The sequence below is a fragment of the Bos indicus genome, chromosome 3, assembly GCF_029378745.1.
Source record: "Bos indicus isolate NIAB-ARS_2022 breed Sahiwal x Tharparkar chromosome 3, NIAB-ARS_B.indTharparkar_mat_pri_1.0, whole genome shotgun sequence".
In the NCBI taxonomy this organism is placed as follows: Eukaryota; Metazoa; Chordata; class Mammalia; order Artiodactyla; family Bovidae; genus Bos; species Bos indicus.
In genome coordinates, this window is record NC_091762.1 from 44,337,704 (window position 1) to 44,358,957 (window position 21,254).

The following is a 21,254-nucleotide window of genomic DNA, read 5'->3' on the forward strand; positions in this document are numbered from 1 at the left end:
AAAAATCTAGGTCTAAATAAATTTAAAAGAACTTCTTTAATAAGCATAAAACCAAAATTCTAAACGATAAGGAAACATTATGTCATAGTTTGAGAAGCTTTTCCTTCTTAGTGCAATACTTTCTTCTAATTATAATCAGTTCTGGGTCATTCTAATTTTTTCAGCTGTTTTCCTATAAAGTATTATCAATTCATACTCTGAAGTAAAAGACCAAAATGCTCCAATTTTGATGAAGAAATCTAATCTTTATTTCTATGATGTTAGCACAATATACTCACACAATAGCTCTGATCTGTACTTAACAAAATACATTATAGCACTTTACAAACTTTATCAGTTTGGAAAACATTGCATAACATTTTATTAAACACAATACTTTATATATATCATATATATCTTCATAATTTTATTTACTTTAAAAAGATAATTAACTCTCTTTATTCAATACTTGGTTTTATCAATAAAGCACAGCCTAACAAAGGAAGAAGTGCTCTCATTAGCAAATAAGATAAATAGAACACTAAGAAGAGATACCACCTGTTAGTCTCATTTGTTTTAAATTAAGGTACCAGTGGAATGTAAACAAATAATTCTTTGTAATCTTTTGTTTACAAAAGATGTGTTATCAAATACACATGCAGAGGTCTGAGTTCTAGCGACCATCATTATATATTTCCTTAACAATGTGGTACAATTTAAGTCATTAAAAACTGTAGCCTTTGGCACTTTGAGTAGAAAAAGAATATATCAATATTCATGTAAAGAAAAAAAAAAAACTTCAGTGACTAGAGAAGTACTTTAAAATCTTTTGTTAAGAAATAGGAAAGATTAGCAAATATCATACTGCACCTGAAATGCTGCAGCTTTTTTTTTTCCTTCAGAGCACTAAAACCAATCCACCTTTCTCTCTATAATTGGCAAAAGCCAGTAGGAGTGTCATAATGGTGGTGGTGGTGAGAAGTGGGGAAGGCAACATTTTACTCCCACTCCCCTCTCTGAGAAGGAAATTGCCAGAAGGGATATAGTTGAATCTGTATTTTATTGCCAGAGTTTTCAGTTCTGATGGTTTCAGCTAAATCCCTAATGCCGTAGGAGGTTGGTTACTCTAGAAAGCTCTGCCCTTTTCCAGCAGAAGTTGATTAAGAATGTGGTACTTACTCATCTCTAAACAACTACTTCTGCTCTCAGTGAAAACTGAACTAAGATTAACCAGCATTGTTGTTACCTTTTGTCCCCGTGGCAATCATGAGATGTACATCAGAATTCTTAGGAAATGGTGTAAAAAGGTTAAATGCGAAATTACAAGAACCAAATATTTCTTCATACTTAAAGTTTTATGTTGGAAAAACACCTCAAAATGTTTTGCTTTTACTTTCTTCTTATTGACAATATTGGTTTCCATTGATTTAAGTTGAAGGCTTCATTCAAGATAGGTAGCAAAAACTGTTATTTGTAGTTGAGCACAAAAACTGTGCCTATCTATTTTGAAGAAATACATTCTTAATGTACACTGTGAGATATTTTTACTTATCAATTTTCTTTTTTTTTTCAGATTCATCCTGTTAGTATACAAATAACAAAATATTTTAGAGAAGATGGCAAAACCCAACCACTGTGACTCTAACTGGTTATCAGGATATCAAAAAATGTTAATAATCTGGAACAAAATGAAAATTTTGGATTACTTAAGTTAGAAGTTTAAGCCAGCTGGCTGGAAACATCTAAGGTTAACATATGATCAACACTGCTGGCAGTGTAACCCACAATGTCAAGTTTTGGTTCATATTTCTTGTTTATAAATTCACAGCAGTATATTTTGCTCAAGGAATATCAACTGTTATTTCTGCATTAAAGAATGTATCTATAACATAAAAATTTAAGTCAATAAATAAAGGAGAAGCCATAAAATGCAAAATATGATCACATCAATTTCAAAAAACTCTAAAATAATATTTTAAATTATGCAAATTTACTCACTAAAAACTGATTTTTCATTAGCAGTAACTTGAAATAAAAAGTAAACAGCAAAAAGCTATGCAGAAAAGTACTGGTTATTCCCTTTCACTGAAAATATCCTTATAAATTTTTGTTGTTGAAGAAAGCAAACTTTTGAAGAAATGCACAATACCTTTTCATTTTTTGACTGTGACTGAGCCACTACAGAGAAGCTGCAGGGTGTCCTATTCTAACACAAAGAAGCCAACATCTTCTTAATAACAGTAGCATTTCTTTGACAAGGAATTGCACACCACTATTTCACAGCTAAATAGAAATTGAGAGTTTACACCATATATGTACTATAATAATCAGCACCACCCATATTGAGCTTTTGGTGCAGATTCTGCAAAATGAATATATAATACTGCATGGCCTCTGCTGCAGGGAAAACGTGTGTTCTGGATTCCCACAGCTAATTATAAAGAAAGAACCCTAAAGTTGGCACATTCAGGAAGTACAATAGTATACACTGAAGGAAACCACTTTCTTTTGATATTGCCCTCTGCAAACGTTTTGCGTTTGAAGGTAGGTCTTAGGAAGAGTCTTCACATTATCGCATGAGTTAGGTTCTTGCATTGTGCTTTTCCCTTCCCTTGATGTGAAGTCTACAAGCTTGGGTGGAATAGTTCTCGAGAGTCAGTGAATCGCGGGCTGATGGTGGATACTCGAGTTTGGTGAGAAGGTTCCCGATTTGCTGGAACAGAGCACTGGTAGAATCAACACGTTGTCTCTTGGGGTGACTCAAGTGATTTGAATGACTATCACTCAATCCTTATAAGCCCGTGTTGGGGAGGTTCCCTTGTAGAAGATATTCCTCGTGTTTTCGGGGCTGTTGCTCCTTTCAGGGATTAAAATGATGTTGCCCTTTCTCCGCAGGGTGGAGTCGCGGGAGGAAGAAACGGACAGAGTCTCTGAACCGATTTCGCTGCCCTCTACCGGGGTGACGCGGATGGTGGTGATTCCGTGGTGGTGATGCTCACTGTTGTCAATGTTGCTTCTCTTTCGATCTCCGGAACCAAAACTGTCTTTCAGGGACTCACAGCTTTCTGAGTCCCTGTTGAGATCGTTGAGCTCGTACGTTTGGCGAAGGCTGCCCTTTTCAGGGGCTTTCCATTTCCAGGAGCCACTGCCTTCGCCTTCGGTGGACGGGATCTGTATGATGGGCCTGTTGTTCTCCGGGTGGGCCTCAACCCTCACGATCCCACTGGGTTCGTGGTCTGTCAGGGTTTTGTATCGGATGGAGCCGGTGCAGGAGACTGTGCTGCCTTCAGTGTTCTTGGGGCTGCTTTGGAGGACACCCTGCTGCTTGGACATGGCTATGACTTGCATGATGCGAGGCTGGCTGTTGCTTCTATTACAAGCCACAGTCTTCTCCGCAGCTTTCAGCCACTTGGCCCGAGCAGAGCTGCTTTTGGGGGAGGTGCTTATGTTTTCCTGCGTCTCTTCAGGGATGTGTACTAACTGTGAGGACCCGGGGCGGGATTGAATGGACACTCTTGGTCCCCCAGGCATGCTATTGTTACACCCAGGGACGGTGCCAGGCTGGATCTTGAGATACTGATTGCTGCTGGGAGCGTGGTGGTCTCCATTGACCCCCACCCTGGACGGCTCCGAGCTTGATCTCATTTCAATGGATCTGGGTGGTGACTGTCCCGGCTCGGTCTCTATAACCTGCAGAGACAGCTTGCGGCTTTCATTCTTGTTCTTCCACTGGGTGAGGAGCTGCTTGGATCTAGCAGAATCCATCGAGGCATGAATGCTGGCGTTTCTTCTCACAGGGTCTTCCACGGATGGGGTGTTGGCTCTAGGCAAGGTATTGCTGAAGGTAACCATGTTCTCCTTCCCCATGGGGCTCCGTGGAGTGATGATTTCTACATCTGCATTTGCCCTTTTGAGGTTGGTCAAGGAGCTAGCATCTCTATGGTTTCGGTTCAGAATGCCTTCAGTGTGAGCAATTCCGTCAGTGCTGCTACCATTTTTAGCAGCTAAAACTCGGCTGGGGTCTTGATTGAGGTCTGTCAGAGACCTGAGGGCTTCTCTGTGCTGAAACACACTCTCTTCGCTAGGCAGAAAATTCCCCACAGCATACAGACCCTAGTGTTGGGAGAAACAATAAATATCAGGCACCAGATGACATGGTTACTGAGAGTTTGCATTGGAGGATGTAGTGACGCACATTAAGATGTGTTTGCTATACCCCACTGACACAAACAACCAAAACTAAAAGTACAGTTACTCAGGAAATAGTTGTAAGTTATATCATCAGCCGCTGAACTAACTCTTCAGAACTATAAAGCCCATTATTTTTCATTATTAGTTGGGTTTTCTCTCCTTTCTCCATCCCACCAGATGTTTTGGACAATCTTATCCTCTGTATTGAGAAGAGAAGTCAGACAATGAGAGAAATAAGGGCATTCTTCTGTTTTTCTTTTTGAAATTTATTTTTCAATTAGATGGAAATTGCTTTACAATGTTGTGTTGGTGTCTGCCATGCAACAACGTGAATCAACCATCTTCTGTTTTTTCAAAGCAATTCATTTTCCTGGATTTATGAACTGCTTGTTGAGTGACACCTCAGATGGCTTAACTGATGTACTTTACCTTCCATTTTCAGTCATACCTCATGATGGTACGATTGAAATCATACCATTCAATCATACCTGCATGTGGAAATGCAGAACAACAAATCATTCATAAAATATGACATAGGTTTTGTATTGAGGTCAGAGGCACACATCCTCGCAGCTGACATGGAGCTCAGCACTATGTGTGCAGCATTTTACAGAATGTTCTGGGAAAAGAGGGCAGAAACTGTCCCTATATTGGGTTCTAAGTTTTTTCCACCTAAAACCTGATCTTAAATTTTGAAAGTTATATTTGATAAGCTCAGTATTATTACACTAAACTTAAGCTGAATTTTATTTAATCTTGTCTTCACACTCAGGTGATCAATTTTTTTTTTTTTTTTTTTAGATTTTGGGGATAAAAATCTGATAAAGGCTAAAGATCAGATTCAGAATTTTTTAACCTTTTGACATGCAGAAGATCTAATACCGGCTGAATTTTCAGTTTTTGAGATGCTTAGTTTAGAGATAAGAGCAAGAAGCAGATAACTATTTGTGTGTTAAGCTCAACAGAAGGGAGCCACTGTCTAATTTTCAGACCAAACCAAAGGAATTCCACAGATGTGATATTTTGTAGAGTGCCTAACAATGAACAAGGGCATAGGCTTAAAATGGATAAGTTAATAATTTCAAGGCAGAGTGTAAACAGGAACAGAATAAAGTCAGGCTTCTCCCTCTCCAAGTATTTCAATTCCTGGCTAAAATCTTCTTCTAAACAATACCTATGTTCTTACTACAAAAGTTTTCAGGGTAAACAATCTCTACCTCATGTTCCATTAATAATTGTATTTAAATTCATACATCTAGGACCATCTTCCACCAGACTGTACATCAGTTCAGTTCAGTTCAGTTGCTCAGTCGTGTCTGACTCTTAGCGACCCTATGGACTGCAGCATGCCAGGCTACCGTGTCCATCACCAACTCCCAGAGTTTACTCAAACTCATGTCCAATGAGTCAGTGATGCCATCCAACCATCTCATCCTCTGTTGTCCCCTTCTCCTCCTGCCTTCAATCTTTTCCACCATCAGGGTCTTCTCTAATGAGTCAGTTTTTCCCATCAGGTGGCCAAAGTATTGAAGTTTCAGCTTCAGCATCAGTCCTTCCAATGAACACTCAGGACTGATTTCCTTTAGGATGGACTGGTTGGATCTCCTTGCTGATCAAGGGACTCTCAAGAGTCTTCTCCAACAACACAGTTCAAAAGCATCAATTCTTCAGCGCTCAGCTTTCTTTATAGACCTATTCTCACATCCATACATGACTACTGGATAAACTATAGCCTTGACTAGACGGACCTTTGTTAGCAAAGTAATGTCTCTGCTTTTTAATATGCTGTCTAGGTTGGTCATAACTTTTCTTCCAAGGAGCAAGTGTCTTTATTTTCATGGCTGCAGTCACCATCTGAAGTAATTTTCAGATCAGATCAGATTTTGGAGCCCCCCAAAATAAAGTCTGCCATTGTTTCCACTGTTTCCCCATCTATTTCCCATGAAGTGATGGGACCGGATGCCATGATCTTAGTTTTCTGAATGTTGAGTTTTAAGCCAACTTTTTCACTTTCCTCTTTCACTTTCATCAAGAAGCTCTTTAGGTCTTCTTCGTTTTCTGCCATAAGGGTGGTGTCATCTGCATATCTGAGGTTATTGATATTTCTCCAGGCAATCTTGATTCCAGCCTGTGGTTCTTCCAGCCCAGCGTTTCTCATGAGGTACTCTGCATAGAAGTTAAATAAGCAGGGTGACAATACATAGCCTTAACATACTCCTTTCTCAATTTGGAACCAGTCTGTTGTTCCATGTCCAGTTCTAACTGTTGCTTCCTGACCTGCATATAGGTTTCTCAAGAAGCAGGTCAGGTGGTCTGGTATTCCCATCTCTTGAAGAATTTTTCACAGTTTATTGTGATCCACACAGTCAAAGGCTTTGGCATAGTCAATAAAGCAGAATAGATGTTTTTCTGAAACTCTCTTGCTTTTTCCATGATCCAGCAGATGTTGGCAAATTGATCTCTGGTTCCTCTGCCTTTTCTAAAACCAGCTTGAACACCTGGAAGTTCACAGTTCACATATTACTGAAGCCTGGCTTGGAGAATTTTGAGCATTACTTTACTAGCATGTGAGATGAGTGCAGTAGTTTGAGCATTATTTTGCATTGCCTTTCTTTGGGATTTGGAGAAGGCGATGGCACCCCACTCCAGTACTCTTGCCTGGAAAATCCCATGGACGGAGGAGCCTGGTAGGCTGCAGTCCATGGGGTCGCGAAGAGTCGGACATGACTGAGCGACTTCCCTTTCCCTTTTTTTGGGATTGGGATGAAAACTGACCTTTTCCAGTCCTGTGGCCACTGCTGAGTTTTCCAAATTTGCTGGCATATTGAGTGTAGCACTTTTACACCATCATCTTTTAGGATTTGAAGTAGCTCAACTGGAATTCCATCACCTCCACTAGCTTTGTTCATAGTGATGCTTCCTAAAGCCCACTTGACTTCACATTCCAGGATGTCTGGCTCTAGGTGAGTGATCACACCACTGTGATTATATGGGTCGTAAAGATCTTTTTTGTACAGTTTTTCTGTGTATTCTTGCTACCTCTTCTTAATATCTTCTGCTTGTTAGGTCCATACCATTTCTGTCCTTTATGGAGCCCATCTTTGCATGAAACATTCCCTTGGTATCTCTAATTTTCTTGAAGAGATCTCTAGTCTTTCCCATTCTGTTGTTTTCCTCTATTTCTTTGCATCAATCACTGAGGAAGGCTTTCTTATCTCTCCTTGCTCTTCTTTGGAACTCTGCATTCGGATGGGTGTATCTTTCACTTCTCTTCTTTTCACAGCTATAACCTCTACCTACATTGTTCAGAATTCAGTGCCCAGAACTCGGCTTAATAAATATAGTTGTTTGAGTCCTTGTTATGATATGAGGCAAATAGTTATTATCCTCATTTTATAGATGAAGAATCAGGCTTCTGAATGGCTACAAAATCGGCCAAATAGCAGAAGAACTGAGATTCGAGCCCAAACCCTTGGGACTCTAAGACACCATGAAAATCAGACATATACAGACAATGCATGAACTGGAGAGTGACAGTTCTCAGTCTTATTCTCTAACACTTGTTGCCAAAGAACACTCCCAGGACAACCCAGGCTTATGCACAGTTCCTGGCACACATTTTCATTCGATGGCTTTCTCCTTCACTGAAGAAAGTATGAGTAGGAAGTATGAGATCTGAAGTGACAGTCCTGACTATGCCACTAGTATATAAAAATGAAAAAAATAAATCATTGCTCACTTTAATATGTTTCCTGTTTTTATAAGCTTTTTTTTATTAATGCTTTTCACAAGTATTCCAAGATCACAAGATTTAGAACTGCTCCAACAGGCAGTTAATTTTTATTTCTCTGTAGATCCTCTTAGTTTCTTTCATTATGGCCTTTTCCTCTGCATGCTACTTGCATATTGGTGATTTCCTGGCTCCTTTTATTCTTCAGTTCAGTTCAGTTCAGTCACTCAGTCGTGTCTGACTCTTTGCAACCCCATGAATCGCAGCACGCCAGGCCTCCCTGTCCATCACCGACTCCTGCAGTTCGCTCAGACTCATGTCCATCGAGTCGGTGATGCCATCCAGCCATCTCATCCTCTGTCATCCCCTTCTCTTCCTGCCCCCAATCCCTCCCAGCATCAGAGTCTTTTCCAATGAGTCAACTCTTCGCATGAGGTGGCCAAAGTATTGGAGTTTCAGCTTCAGCATCAGTCCTTCCAATGAACATCCAGGACCGATCTCCTTTAGAATGGACTGGTTGGATCTCCTTGCAGTCCAAGGGACTCTCAAGAGTCTTTTCCAACACCACAGTTCAAAAGCATCAATTCTTCGGCACTCAGCTTTCTTTATAGTCCAACTGTCACATCCATACATGACCACTGGAAAAACCATAGCCTTGACTAGATGGACCTTTGTTGGCAAAGTAATGTCTCTGCTTTTGAATGTGCTATCTAGGTTGATCATAACTTTCCTTCCAAGGAGTAAGCATCTTTTAATTTCATGGCTGTAATCACTATCTGCAGTGATTTTGGAGCCCAAAATAATAAAGTCAACCACTGTTTCCCCATCTATTTCCCATGAAGCGATGGGACCAGATGCCATGCTCTTAGTTTGGAAATTTGGAAGACTCAGCAGTGGCCACAGGACTGGAAAAGGTCAGTTTTCATTCCAAAGAAAGACAATGCCAAAGAATGCTCAAACCACCACACAAATGCACTCATCTCACACGCTAGTAAAATAATGCTCAAAATTCTCCAAGCCAGGCTTCAGTAATATGTGAACTGTGAACTTCCAGATGTTCAAGCTGGTTTTAGAAAAGGCAGAGGAACCAGAGATCAATTTGCCAACATCTGCTGGATCATGGAAAAAGCAAGAAAGTTCCAGAAAAACATCTATTTTTGCTTTCTTGACTATGCCAAAGCCTTTGACTATGTGGATCACAATAAACTGTGGAAAATTCTTCAATAGATGGGAATACCAGACCACCTGACCTGCTTCTTGAGAAACCTATATGCAGGTCAGGAAGCAACAGTTAGAACTGGACATGGAACAACAGACTGGTTCCAAATTGGGAAAGGAGTATGTCAAGGCTATATATTGTCACCCTGCTTATTTAACTTCTATGCAGAGTACATCATGAGAAACGCTGGGCTGGAAGAACCACAAGCTGGAATCAAGATTGCCTGGAGAAATATCAATAACCTCAGATATGCAGATGACACCACCCTTATGGCAGAAAGTGAAGAGGAACTCAAAAGCCTCTTGATGAAAGTGAAAGAGGAGAGTGAAAGAGTTGGGTTAAAGCTCAACATTCAGAAAACTAAGATCATGGCATCTGGTCCCATCACTTCATGGGAAACAGATGGGGAAACAGTAGAAACACTGTCAGACTTTAATTCTTAGGACCTGGCAATTTTATATATTCCCATAACTATAATGGTATTTCCACCTATAATGTTCGTGATTTCCAAATCTATCTTCCACCAGTCATTGCTCCTTTAAGTTCCAGACCCAACTATTCAACTTCCTATTGATCTTTAAATTCAGCTTGTACAAATCCATTCAGTCAGCTCATGAAGTCACCATCTGCTGGTCTTCCAAACTAGAAACGTGGCCATTATCTCTCATTCCTTCTGTTCCCTCACCCTCCACAAAGACTTGATCATTCATATGTCCATCTTTTTTCATATGTAGTTTCTTCAGCTTGAATGCCCTCTTCCTTTCTTAACCCTAAGAAACTCTCATGTTTTAAAAACATGAGTATAACTCTGTGAAGCCTTCCTTAGCTTCCTTAGGCAGTTTGCTATCCTCAAAGTACTTTGTTTATACCCTGTTTTGTCATTTAACATATTGTAACCATTTATACTTTTCTTAATCTTTGCACTATAAACTCATAAATGATAAATCTTATTTATCAGTGCTGTGATGCTCAGTATAGTACCTGGCACAGATCAGATTTTGAATAAATGTTAAGGTAATGAATGCATGAATGAAATGGACAATTTCAGTTCCCTTATGCTGAAGATATTTCCCTTAAAGGAAGATCAGGTTTGGAAATGAAGGTTGCTAAAGAATTCAGTGGGACTTCTCAGGTGGCACAGTGGTAAAGAATCCACCTGCCAATACAGGTGGCAAGAGACATGGGTTCAATTCCTGGGTTGGGAAGATACCCTGGAGAAGGAAATGGCAACTCAAGCCAGTATTCTTGCCTAAGAAATCCCATGGACAGAGGAGCCTAGCAGGCTATAGTTCACTGGGTTGCAAAGAGTCAGACATGACTGAGCACAAACACACACAAAGAATTAAATATTAGCTGGATTACAGTTATGTCCAGGTGCCACATTTGTGTTATTGGGCAAAGTATATAATTTTTCCATTATACTTCTACTCTCTTTAACTTACTTTCCTCATCTATAAAATTATACTAGTAATAGCAGTCCTTGACTTTTTTTTTTGTGGGAGAGTGATAAGGGAAAATGTGATAATCTTTCTAAAATCACCTTTTCTGGCCCAATGTATGAGTTTAATAAATGATTTTACTGAAAGTAGAATATATGTTTTGGCTTAGAATGGAGAAGGAGCCAGGGATTTTCTCATAGATATAAACTACATTGGAAGTAAATTATTATAGTGCAAGACATTTTGTGCATGTTTTCCTTTTTAAACTGTGCTTTGTTGAATAATAGTAAATTATTTACCAAGTACAGAGCAATTCCTCCTCCTATTAAAAAGCCACAGTAGACATCAACTGGGTGATTCTTATACTGAGTTATCCGTGTTAGCCCACAGATGATTCCACAGATGATAAAGGTGAAGACCAAGAGAGGTTTCAGAAGCTTAGAGGAATCCGTTAGTGTGGAATTGAAGTACATCTTTAAAAAATGAAAGGACCAGGGTAAGTATGTTTAAAAGGTCATTTTTTCCATTCCATTATAATCAAACAAAAAGGTAAACTCAAATCTCTGATACACTTGATGTCAATTTTACTATTCCTTTCCCCCTGCTCTGGCTAATTTCTGTACCTGAAAAAAAAGAGATGCCTGACAAAATCCATCAAATAAATAACAGACCACTTATGTGATTACACAAAAGTCTGGAAAAAAATTAAAGCAGTAGAATTAGCCAGATAACTGGTTAGTCTCCATGTTACTTGTCATTTAATTTCAATCCATTTTTTCACATAAAATCTAATAAACTATTATATTAATAAGATATAGTGACAATTCATTGCAGAGCATTTATCAACTTACACTTACTTAGAATTTGCTGTTACATAATGATTGAAACGAAAGTGTATGCTGTGTGTATATACTTAACGCAATTCTTTCAGTTTTACAGTTTTTAACATTCATGTACTTCACAGTACTCTCTCATGAAGTATAATATCACATTAAAAGAGATACAAGGCTAAATGAATACTATGACTATTTCAAAAATTATCTTACTGTTATATTGTTTATACTAAATTCTATTTTTTATGCCATTATACTCTTCTGTTATTACCCAGCTGTAATATAATCTAATTGGTGTTTGGAGACAACACTCATTTCTCTGATTTTCTCTAGGACACAGTTTGATGAAAAAGACCCAGTTACTTACCGAAACGTACACAGCTGCAAAGGCAGCAAGGGTCGCATGTTGAGAAGGGAATGATTTTCTGCCAAAGGAAGAAGTCAAATTATGCCTTCTATTTCTGATACACTGCTAACAATTATCTCAAGAACACTGAGTGGTTAAAATGTTCAACTAAAAAGCTGCAAGGTAATAAGCAATAACTTTAATTTCTGTTTGATTTTCTGCAGAAAGATCTGAGTGATAAAATAAACACTGTTAATCACCATTAGTATTAAAGAAGGGTAGTGATACACTTTCCAGTATAAAGTGTTAGCTTTCTAAGGGATCACTTCTTTACATTATTGGAATGCTGGTTGAAAGCAGAAATGGGGTGGAAAGCATTATAACTGTTTATTGGTGTTATAATTATGTCAGGTTAAAGTAAAAGCCTATAAAACCTAGATTTTAATGCTTTTAAACTTTCTCTATGCTCCTAAATATATGGTTTCATTTACATAAATATTTAAAAGAATAATTACATTCTCACAGTAGTGGGTCTAGAAGTGTTTTTTACAGTTTAGAAAGCATAGGGAAAAAAATCTAATTTTAGCAAAATGTTTCTCTATCCCACTTTAAAATGACTATTATCTCAAGAATCGCAAAGTATATTGTTTAGTTAAATAAGAAGCAAGGTGCGAGAGGTAGAACAGAGGACTGTGAAAGACAGAAGGAGAACAGAGATCTTTTAATGAATAAAAAGTGGGGAAAACTCAGTTTTATTAATGACCTCCTAATTATTTGGTACCCAATAAAATGGATTACTATTCAACACAGACAAGATAACGTAGAAAAATTGAGAAAGAATATAGAATATAAGTCTTAAATGTAAGTTCAAAATTAATTGAATTGAATGGACCATATGTATATAATTATATAATATCAGGTTCTGATTCTTCAAGTGTATTTAAATTATTTTTGACTCTTAAATCAATCTTTGGGAACTGACTGAATGAAAAATAAAATTCTTATATCAGTCTTTTGCTGCCTTCACCCTTCTGTAATTTATTTCTTTTGAACTTCTCTTGCCATCTAAGCTTCTGTCTTTTTTTTTATTGATTGAAAACAGTTTAATGCTTTGGTAATTTCTTAAGCTTTTCAGTTTTTATTTTCTGAAATGCAAGGTCAGGAGCTGTACAGACTTTCTGGGTTTATTCAGAGGAGACACATGCAATCGTAGATGCTATTTCTTTTAAAACTCTACCAAAAGGAAAATTCATATGATTTCTTTTTTAATAAAATATGTAACGGAGCTGGAAATATCATATATAGTCTTCTACTTAAGTCACTGCATGACACATACTGATTATAAGCCGTGACTAACTATAAACATCTAAAATAAACCAATTTGTGATAACCTAAACCCATAATTCGGAGAAGGCAATGGCACCCCACTCCAGTACTCTTGCCTGGAAAATCCCATGGACGCAGGAGCCTGGTAGGCTGCAGTCTATGGGGTCGCAAAGAGTCAGACACAACTGAGTGACTTCACTTTCTTTCTTTCTAAACCCATAATTAGTATCGAGGAGATTATAGAACATGACTGGGGTTTGGTGATATGAAGTTGAGTGGAATGAATATGGGGCTGAAATTTGGAGAGAGAGAAGGAGTTGGAAGGAGCCACCAAATGGAAGGAGCCACCAATGGGTTTCTATGGTATCATCCCTAAAGAGATCACTGAATTGAAAAGAAAAATAAAATCCAAGTCATTGTGATTGAAAAGGGCATGCCTATGATGATACCCCCAAGCTATTCATGAACAATAAAAACACCAACATGGAAGTTTTCATAATCTCCATTTCTAACCTGCCGCTGTTGATAACTGTAAGGTCAGATCCTGAGCAAATGTCTTCTACAATGTAGGAATTCTCTTTGCAAGACACATTCAGAGAGGTGTAGTTTGGCTTGCACACAGTCAGAAAGTACGGTGCCTGGTAGCCTGTGGAGAGCTGGATAATGTCTGTGATAAGAGCTGTAGAGCAGAGTCCAAAGATATGAACACCTATAAGGAAAAGGAAAGAACCTGTTACCAAGCTAGCACTTGATGCCAGTGTGGTGCCATCATCAATCTTGCGTATTACACAGTAACATAACAACCTTGACATCTACTATGATCATTTTCTCTGAGTTTATTTCAGGAAGATAGTGAAGAAAATTTCTAAACTTCCAAACAGATGCTGAAGGCAATGAGTATCTCCAAAGTTGTCATTTGAAGGATTTTTGTCTGTTTGGTTATATCAGGCCAATTCTTAATATTATTAACTGTAGGTCACTTGACAAATACCTGGAACATGTTAAGATGACAACTGTGTGATTTGAAAAGGATTCAATACGGGGAATGAAGCAAAATTCAAAATCACTACAAACTGCTTAGCAGAATTGTACTCCCAGGTCTCTCTCCCCAGTAGTTCCTCACCCCAGCCACAGTAGGCAAACCCTACTGGATTGGTTCCCGGTATGACTACGTACAGATGACTAGCATACCAGGAATGCTAATTAAAACAGAGAAGACAGCAAGCCAGCCCTATGGTGAAAAAAATAATCATACAAGTACCAGGCTGTGGGAGGCTTCCTTCATTTTGGAATACAGAAATGGCATTCTTAAATCTTTTGATTAAGTTCTTTCTTTTCTCTTCTGGGACCAGTTTGAAATCATAAACTGACAAACCCTGATGCAGGCTTGTACATTCGAACTCCATTCTTGCTTCAAGTTCCTTGCCTGGTCTTATCCTTGGGAGTCTAGCCTACCTGCTCCCTCTACACCCTGGAGTCATTCTGACTTGAGATTCTGATTCACAATTTGCTCATAGAAATCACTGTGACAGGCAGCCAGGTAACCCGACAGTGTTCTCCTTCTGGCCTGGCCCCTTTTGCGTTTTCCTTCTCTGCCTGTTGTCACCTAACAACCGCTCTCCCAGTTCTTTCTCCACTTATTCACCTCAGATTCGTGACCTTGGACCTTTATTTCTATATTCTGATTCCTAGCAGCATGTAAGATCTTGGGGAGGGGTATGAGTAAGTGAGGAAACCTACCTATCTCTAGGCCCCCAGGGCATGGGCGTGGTTGACTCTGGGACTGGGCTCTCCAGGATAAGATGGAGCATCCTCATAGTCGTGAGGTTTTTCAGAGAGGTTACGTGCCCCTTTGCCACGGCATTGTGTTACATTAGGAAAACTTCCTCTGAGATCAGCTAGATGTCCTAAAGTTTTACTTCTTGGTCTTAGTTCATGATCCTGGTAAGGGGATTATTCTTGCCGTACAGTCTTTGTGGAGCAAAAATGTGCCTTTCTTAGTGGGGCAGAGTCTAGGGCATGATTTAGACCAGATTTTTTTTTTTCTCCAGTGGAAGAGATGATGGTACTTAATTTTCTATTAGGTATTAAATGAAGCTACCTCTTTGAACTGAGAGGTTACAGGTGAAAATAACTTTTTGCTGATTTACTGGGAATGAATTAAAACATTCACAGTGGTGTGATGTACTGTGGCTTGACTTTTCAATTCAGTTAAAAAGAAAGGTCTGTGACTCAAATAATATTAAGATAGTCACATGCTAATCAGAGAGATGAAGGTTTAGATGCTCATTTGACTCTGATACAGGCCTATGGATATTCTGTAGGTCTCATAAAAATAGGAGGCAGAGTTAGATGATATAACCAAGGAAAAATAGCCTTGATGCTGTGCTGCATGGTGACATTTCCATGGATGGTAACTTCTGGATGAAAACACCGCAGGACAATTGAAATGGAATCACTGATGTGGCTAAAGTAATTTCTGAAGGGTTATCCATTTATATTGGTCTGCTGATATTTACTCTCCATTTTAAAAAATGAACCCAGATCCAAGAAACCATTTTAAAGTAAATTCATGATTCTACCAGAGCTAAGACAAAAATAAACTGAAATGCATGGCGTACTGGCTCTCAAAACAAGGACCTTAACTATAACACATTGTGGATACAAAACTTAAATTAGGGTGTTTTTAACAGTTTTTTTTTTTCGTATAATGTAAAATTCATCATGTACCTGACACTATACATCTAAATTACAGCTTTAAAGATAATATCTGTAATTAAATATAACATTTCTATTTGAAAAACATTTTCTTTCTTTGTGGTTTCCCACACCCACCAACGAATCTGACAGCTCTTCTAAGGAACGAGTTGAAGTTGCAGCCTCCAGCGTTAATGTTGGGCTCCAGGCCAACCCCATTCCTTCTTTTGGACAGGCAACAGTAGAGGATTCCTTCCCCTACCATAATCTGTGAAGACAAGAGGGTATTCAAAATGGATTCAACGGGTGCAGATGAATTATATAAGTTATCTCTTACATATGTATGCTCAGTTGCTCAGTCATGTCTGACTCCTTTGAGACCCCATGTACTGTAGCCGCCAGGCTCCTCTGTCCATGGGATTTTCCAGGCAAGAATACTGGAGTGAGTTGCCATGCCCTCCTGCAGGGGAAGTTATCTCTTAACATGCCATCAATTAAATTAAGTAAAGATGTACCTTTTGTAGGCACTTTAGAGATGGGAGGATTTCTCCTGAGAATTTGCAGGAGTGAGAAGTAATCAGGGAATTGTAACTAGTGTAGTTGGATCTTCTGTGCTCCTACATACTGGTCAAAATTGTGATAGCATCCTGGCATTGCAATGTGGTTGCAGACTTCGGCCCTATGCCCAACAATACCCAGTGTTACTTAGCTGATTAATCACATGGTGACTGATTCTGATCTGACGCCTAGAATCTTAACATTTTATCCTTAAAACTATGAAAACAAGATGCCCAAGGAGAGAATAAAATAAGTACCAGAGTTAGAATCAGGAATATTTTATTAGCATATTATTTCAATAAAGTTTGGAATTGGGCAGAAGGATCACCCATGTAAAGCAGACATGAAAGTAGAAAGGTTCAATCTAAAGCAGAGCTATCTGCTAAAATTTTCTGTGATGATGGACGTATTTTCTGCTTTGTCCAATATGGCAGCCACTATTGAGCACTTGAAATAGCACTGTTGGCTATTGAGCACTTGAAATTTTTTTGCTACTGCAATCGAGGAGCTGAAGTTTTAATTTCATTTTATTGTACTTAGTTAATTATTTAAAATGTAAATCAATCAGATTTAAAATGAAATAGTCACATGTGGCTAGTAACTATCCTATTGGAGAATGTAGATTATAAGAGAATCTATCTAGGTAAGCAGTAACATTTGGATGAAAATGCTCCAGGACAACTGAAATAGAATTTGATGTGGTTGATTTCTGAAGAGTTATCCATTCATACTGAGTAATGTTGAGTAATAGTGGTTCGGCAGTAAAAAATACTCCTGCAATGCAGGAGACTGCCTACAATGTAGGAGACATGGGTTCAATCCCTGGGTAGGGAAGGTCCCCTGGAGAAGGAAATGGCAACCCACTCCAGTTGCCTGGGAAATCCCATGGACAAAGGAGTCTGGTGGGCTATAATCCATGGGGCCCAAGAATCAGACACATCTTAGCAACTATACCAACTACCACTACCAGTGAGTAATACGTCTTAAGAATGAAATATTTAGAAAATGTGTTTTCAGTAAACAGAGGACCATACTTATGATAAGGAACAGCACACTTGCTGTCGGATTCTAAGACACAGGACATCAGTGACAAACTCAATACATTAGGCATCATTTCCGTCAAGAACTTTCCCTTGAAATCCCTTACTATATCCTAAACTGAAGTATGCCCCTTCTGTGTGGCTCCCTTAGTATCTTGTCCTTCCCTCTAGCATAGCTGGATTATTTCTCACTTGACTGTGACCCTCTGCGGGGAAATCATCTTTTTGTTTTACCTTTTATTCTCACTATCTAGCACAGTGCCCCACATTGCAGGGTTTGCTTTTGTTACCTTCACTGTGGGATTCTCATTGGCTAATTACCTTGGGCATTTGGGCTGGTAGTTATTAAGAAAAGTAAGACTTGAAATAATGTGGCTTTTTAAATGCAAAAAATCAAATATTGGGGGTTACTGTGCCTCAGAGATTATTGTGAAATTAGAATCAGTATGGCTAAAAATGTGGAAGTGAGAAACTGGGAACAGGCAGTCCCTTAGGTATAAGTGATCATGTCACTTTAAAGATTATCACCGTGATTGGGAACTGAAATATATTTTCCAAGGAATAGTTCCCAGTTCTCAACACCTACTTAACATTTATTTTATAAAGTACTTAAATTTATGATTTTTAAAACTCATGACTAAATCTATGACCTTATGCTTCAAATGTTCTGTCTGATCTATTTAGTTCCATATGGTGTATGTACAATTATAAGGAACCTTTATGTGTATAAAAACAATTTTCTTAATAAAATTCTACCAATAACCTTACAAGCGTGAAAATCTTGTGGTATACACTGATAAACTCCTTTATGGATAACTATATAAATAATCAGAAGGAATTTTTTTTCAAATCATTGAATACTAAGTTAATTATACTTTTTGAAAAATACCATACTACATTATCACTTCAAGTTAGACATAGAAACACAAAAGATTCTATAATATTCTGCACAGATAGATGTGACATGTTGCACCATGCAAGTAGAATAATATCATAATTATCCCAAATTCATCATTTCAAGAAAATTAACCACTCATTTCTGAAATGTGTCCTGAAATGCATTGAGAGGCTCATTTCATTTTCATTTCTTTAATAATAATTCTGTGAATAATTTTGTTTCTTTTTAATTATACATGTAAATAGTGATTCACATATTATCCTTGAATGCTAAAGTATGCAAGAATTTATTTGTTTAGTGTCATTAGGGAAATGCTTCTTGTCATATAACACAGCAGTCATTATCTCAAGTGACCTTGAAATTTCAAGAGTTTTCATTTATTTGCTTAATAAGCTCAAAACTCATATGTCAGGAGAGTGCTTTCACATCCTGGTTTGATTATGGATGGAGGTTTCTTGTCAGTATTTTGACATCATCCAACTCTCCCACTCTCGAAGGAGCACATTAATTTTCTCTTCACACTACTATTCATTTAACCTTGACCTACATGTCACTGTATGCATTTTCAAAATGATTTAATTTGCTTTAAAGATAGAATTCTCCTCAGGGAAAGGATAGATGTTTCCTGATGTATTTTCAAATATGCCTGCTTGTCTCCCCATTCTGAATGACATGCTGTTGTGATGCAATATGGTTTCAAGGATTAGGTGTTGACAACAGAATTATTTGTTGCCGTTGTCATTTGGAAATAGAAAACAGTATATGACAAGTATCTTCTCACAATATTCTGTTTATGCCGTATACAATCCTGAAAAGAAACAATACCATTTTGTGCATGTCAGATATCATGGACAGGTTTTTGAAAGAGATTCTAAAGTGACTGTTTCAGGGGAGATGCAGAGAGGAAATACATTGCTTATTATTATACGGACACTGCCCTTGGAAAAGCCACTTAAAGGAGAGTATATACTCTCCTAAAGCTAAGGTTACCTCCCAGAAACAATAATAAATTTCAATACAATTCTTCTATAAAACTGGATATGCTTACTCTTTAATCCCTTTACTTCCAGGGAAGAGAACATACACATGTTTTCTATTCATATAGATTTCAGAAAGATTTATGAAAAGCCTTAATATTCTGTGCTATTTTCCTTGAGAATCTCCAAAGGACTAAACAAAATGCTTGTTTAATTATCACTTAAAAGTAAGTTAAAAGTTAATGTTAAAGATGAAAATTTAAAGACAGTTTCAAAAAATAAGAATATACATTTCACAGACACAAAAGAAGTTTTACAATTTCTTGCGTAACAATACAAAGGCAGGTAATTTTTAAAATATCTTTCACAGCATCAAAAAAAAATCTGAGGGGCTTCCTTGGTCCAGTGGTTATGAGTCCACCTTGCAATTCAGGGGACACTGGTTTGATCCCTGGTCTGGGAAGATCCCATATGCCATGAAGCAACTAAGCCCATGTCCCACAACTACTGAAGTTCGTGCACTCTAGAGCCTGTGCTCTGCAATAAGAGAAGCCACCATAAGGAGAAGCCCGCATACCACAATGAAGAGTAGCCCCCCGCTTGCTTGCTCCAACTAAAGAAAGCCAGCACACAGCAACAAAGACCAAGCACAGCCAAAAATAACTAAAGAAATTAAAAAAAATTTTAAACCTGAGAAGCAAACATCACATGAGTTATATGTAAATGCCTGTATAAAAATATCAGTTGATCTTCCTTTTGTAAAGAATATAAACTTCCTTTTAAAGAATACTACCCATGTGTGGTCTTTTGTTTTGCTTTGCCTTCTCTTCATATGAATGGGTGAAAATAAGAAGCACCTCTGCTTACACCAATGGACTATGAAAGTGATTTTCAAAGGAGAATTCATCCTGCCTCTCTGGCTCCCCCACCATTCCATTTTGGAACAGATTAATACTGCCAAAAAAGAAAAAAAAAAGAAAATGGCATCCTTGAACGTAGGGAATTAGAGTCTGTTATTTTCACTTTCAGGAAGAGTAGGGAAAGAAGTTGGAGCAGTAACATATGTAGTAAGTTTAGAGACAGAATCATGGCTCTGGTATAGCAGTCCCCAACCTTCTTGGCACCACAGACTGGTTTTGTGGAAGACACTTTTTCCACAGATGGGGGGAGGGATGGTTCCAAGAGGATTCAAGCACACTACATTTATTGTGCACTTTATTTCCTTTATTGTTACACTGTGGTATATAATGAAATCACTATATACCTCACCATAATGTAGAATACGTGGGGGCCCTGAGCTTGTTTTCCTGCAACTAGGTTTGGGGGTGATGAGAGACAGTAGTAGCCACTACCACCCAGCTTGCCTCACCACCTCAGCTCCACCTCAGATCATCAGGCATTAGATTCTCATAAGAAGCGAGCAACCTAGATCCCTCATATGCACTGTTCACAGTAGGGTCCATACTCCTACGAGAACCTAATGTTACCAATGATCTGCCAGGAGGTGAAGCTCAGGGGGTAATGTGAGTGATGGGGAGTAGCTGTAAATACAGATGAAGCTTCGCTTGGTTCCTAACGGGCCATGGATTGGTACTGGTCCATGGCCCTGGGGTTGGTGACCCCTATTTTACGACTATAGTGACATACAGACACAATAAAAACCAATGTTTTGGGAAAAGGCTTTAAAACAAGGGAAAATGAAATTAGAAATTTAGAGAAGATATATGTTTAGAGAGTAAGATGTAAAAGACAGTTATTTGATGTCCATAAAGTCAAGATTAGTTTTACCATCAAGTTGTTTACTCAAAATCCATGAAGGAAGTGTGGAAGAAAAGAATCACTGACATCTTGGAATATCCTGAATGATAAGGGGAAGATCAGGGACCTAGCAGTGTAAATATTTCCCTAGTTTGCCTCTCCTCCCATAAAGAGGCACGCAACAGCTTATGGAGGAGGCCCAGGGGCAACCTGGGAATTCAGGCAGTCTTTGCCGAAGGAGTTGGCACTGGGTTCCCCAGGTC

General features: G+C 38.4%; 1 protein-coding gene across 1 annotated transcript in view; it reads right to left on the reverse strand.

The window, feature by feature from the left end:
* Nucleotides 1-224: 224 nt before the first annotated feature.
* The window catches only part of PLPPR4 (phospholipid phosphatase related 4), a 55,148-nt gene continuing 34,118 nt past the window's right edge, over nt 225-21,254 (reverse strand). Inside the window, exons 3-7 of the mRNA XM_070786054.1 lie at nt 15,899-16,028; nt 13,577-13,772; nt 11,759-11,816; nt 10,858-11,031; nt 225-4,092 (exon numbers count right to left, since the gene is read on the reverse strand). Coding sequence (XP_070642155.1) covers nt 2,764-4,092; nt 10,858-11,031; nt 11,759-11,816; nt 13,577-13,772; nt 15,899-16,028 — 1,887 coding nt within the window. The 3' untranslated portion in view covers nt 225-2,763. The remainder of the gene's footprint in view (nt 4,093-10,857; nt 11,032-11,758; nt 11,817-13,576; nt 13,773-15,898; nt 16,029-21,254) is intronic.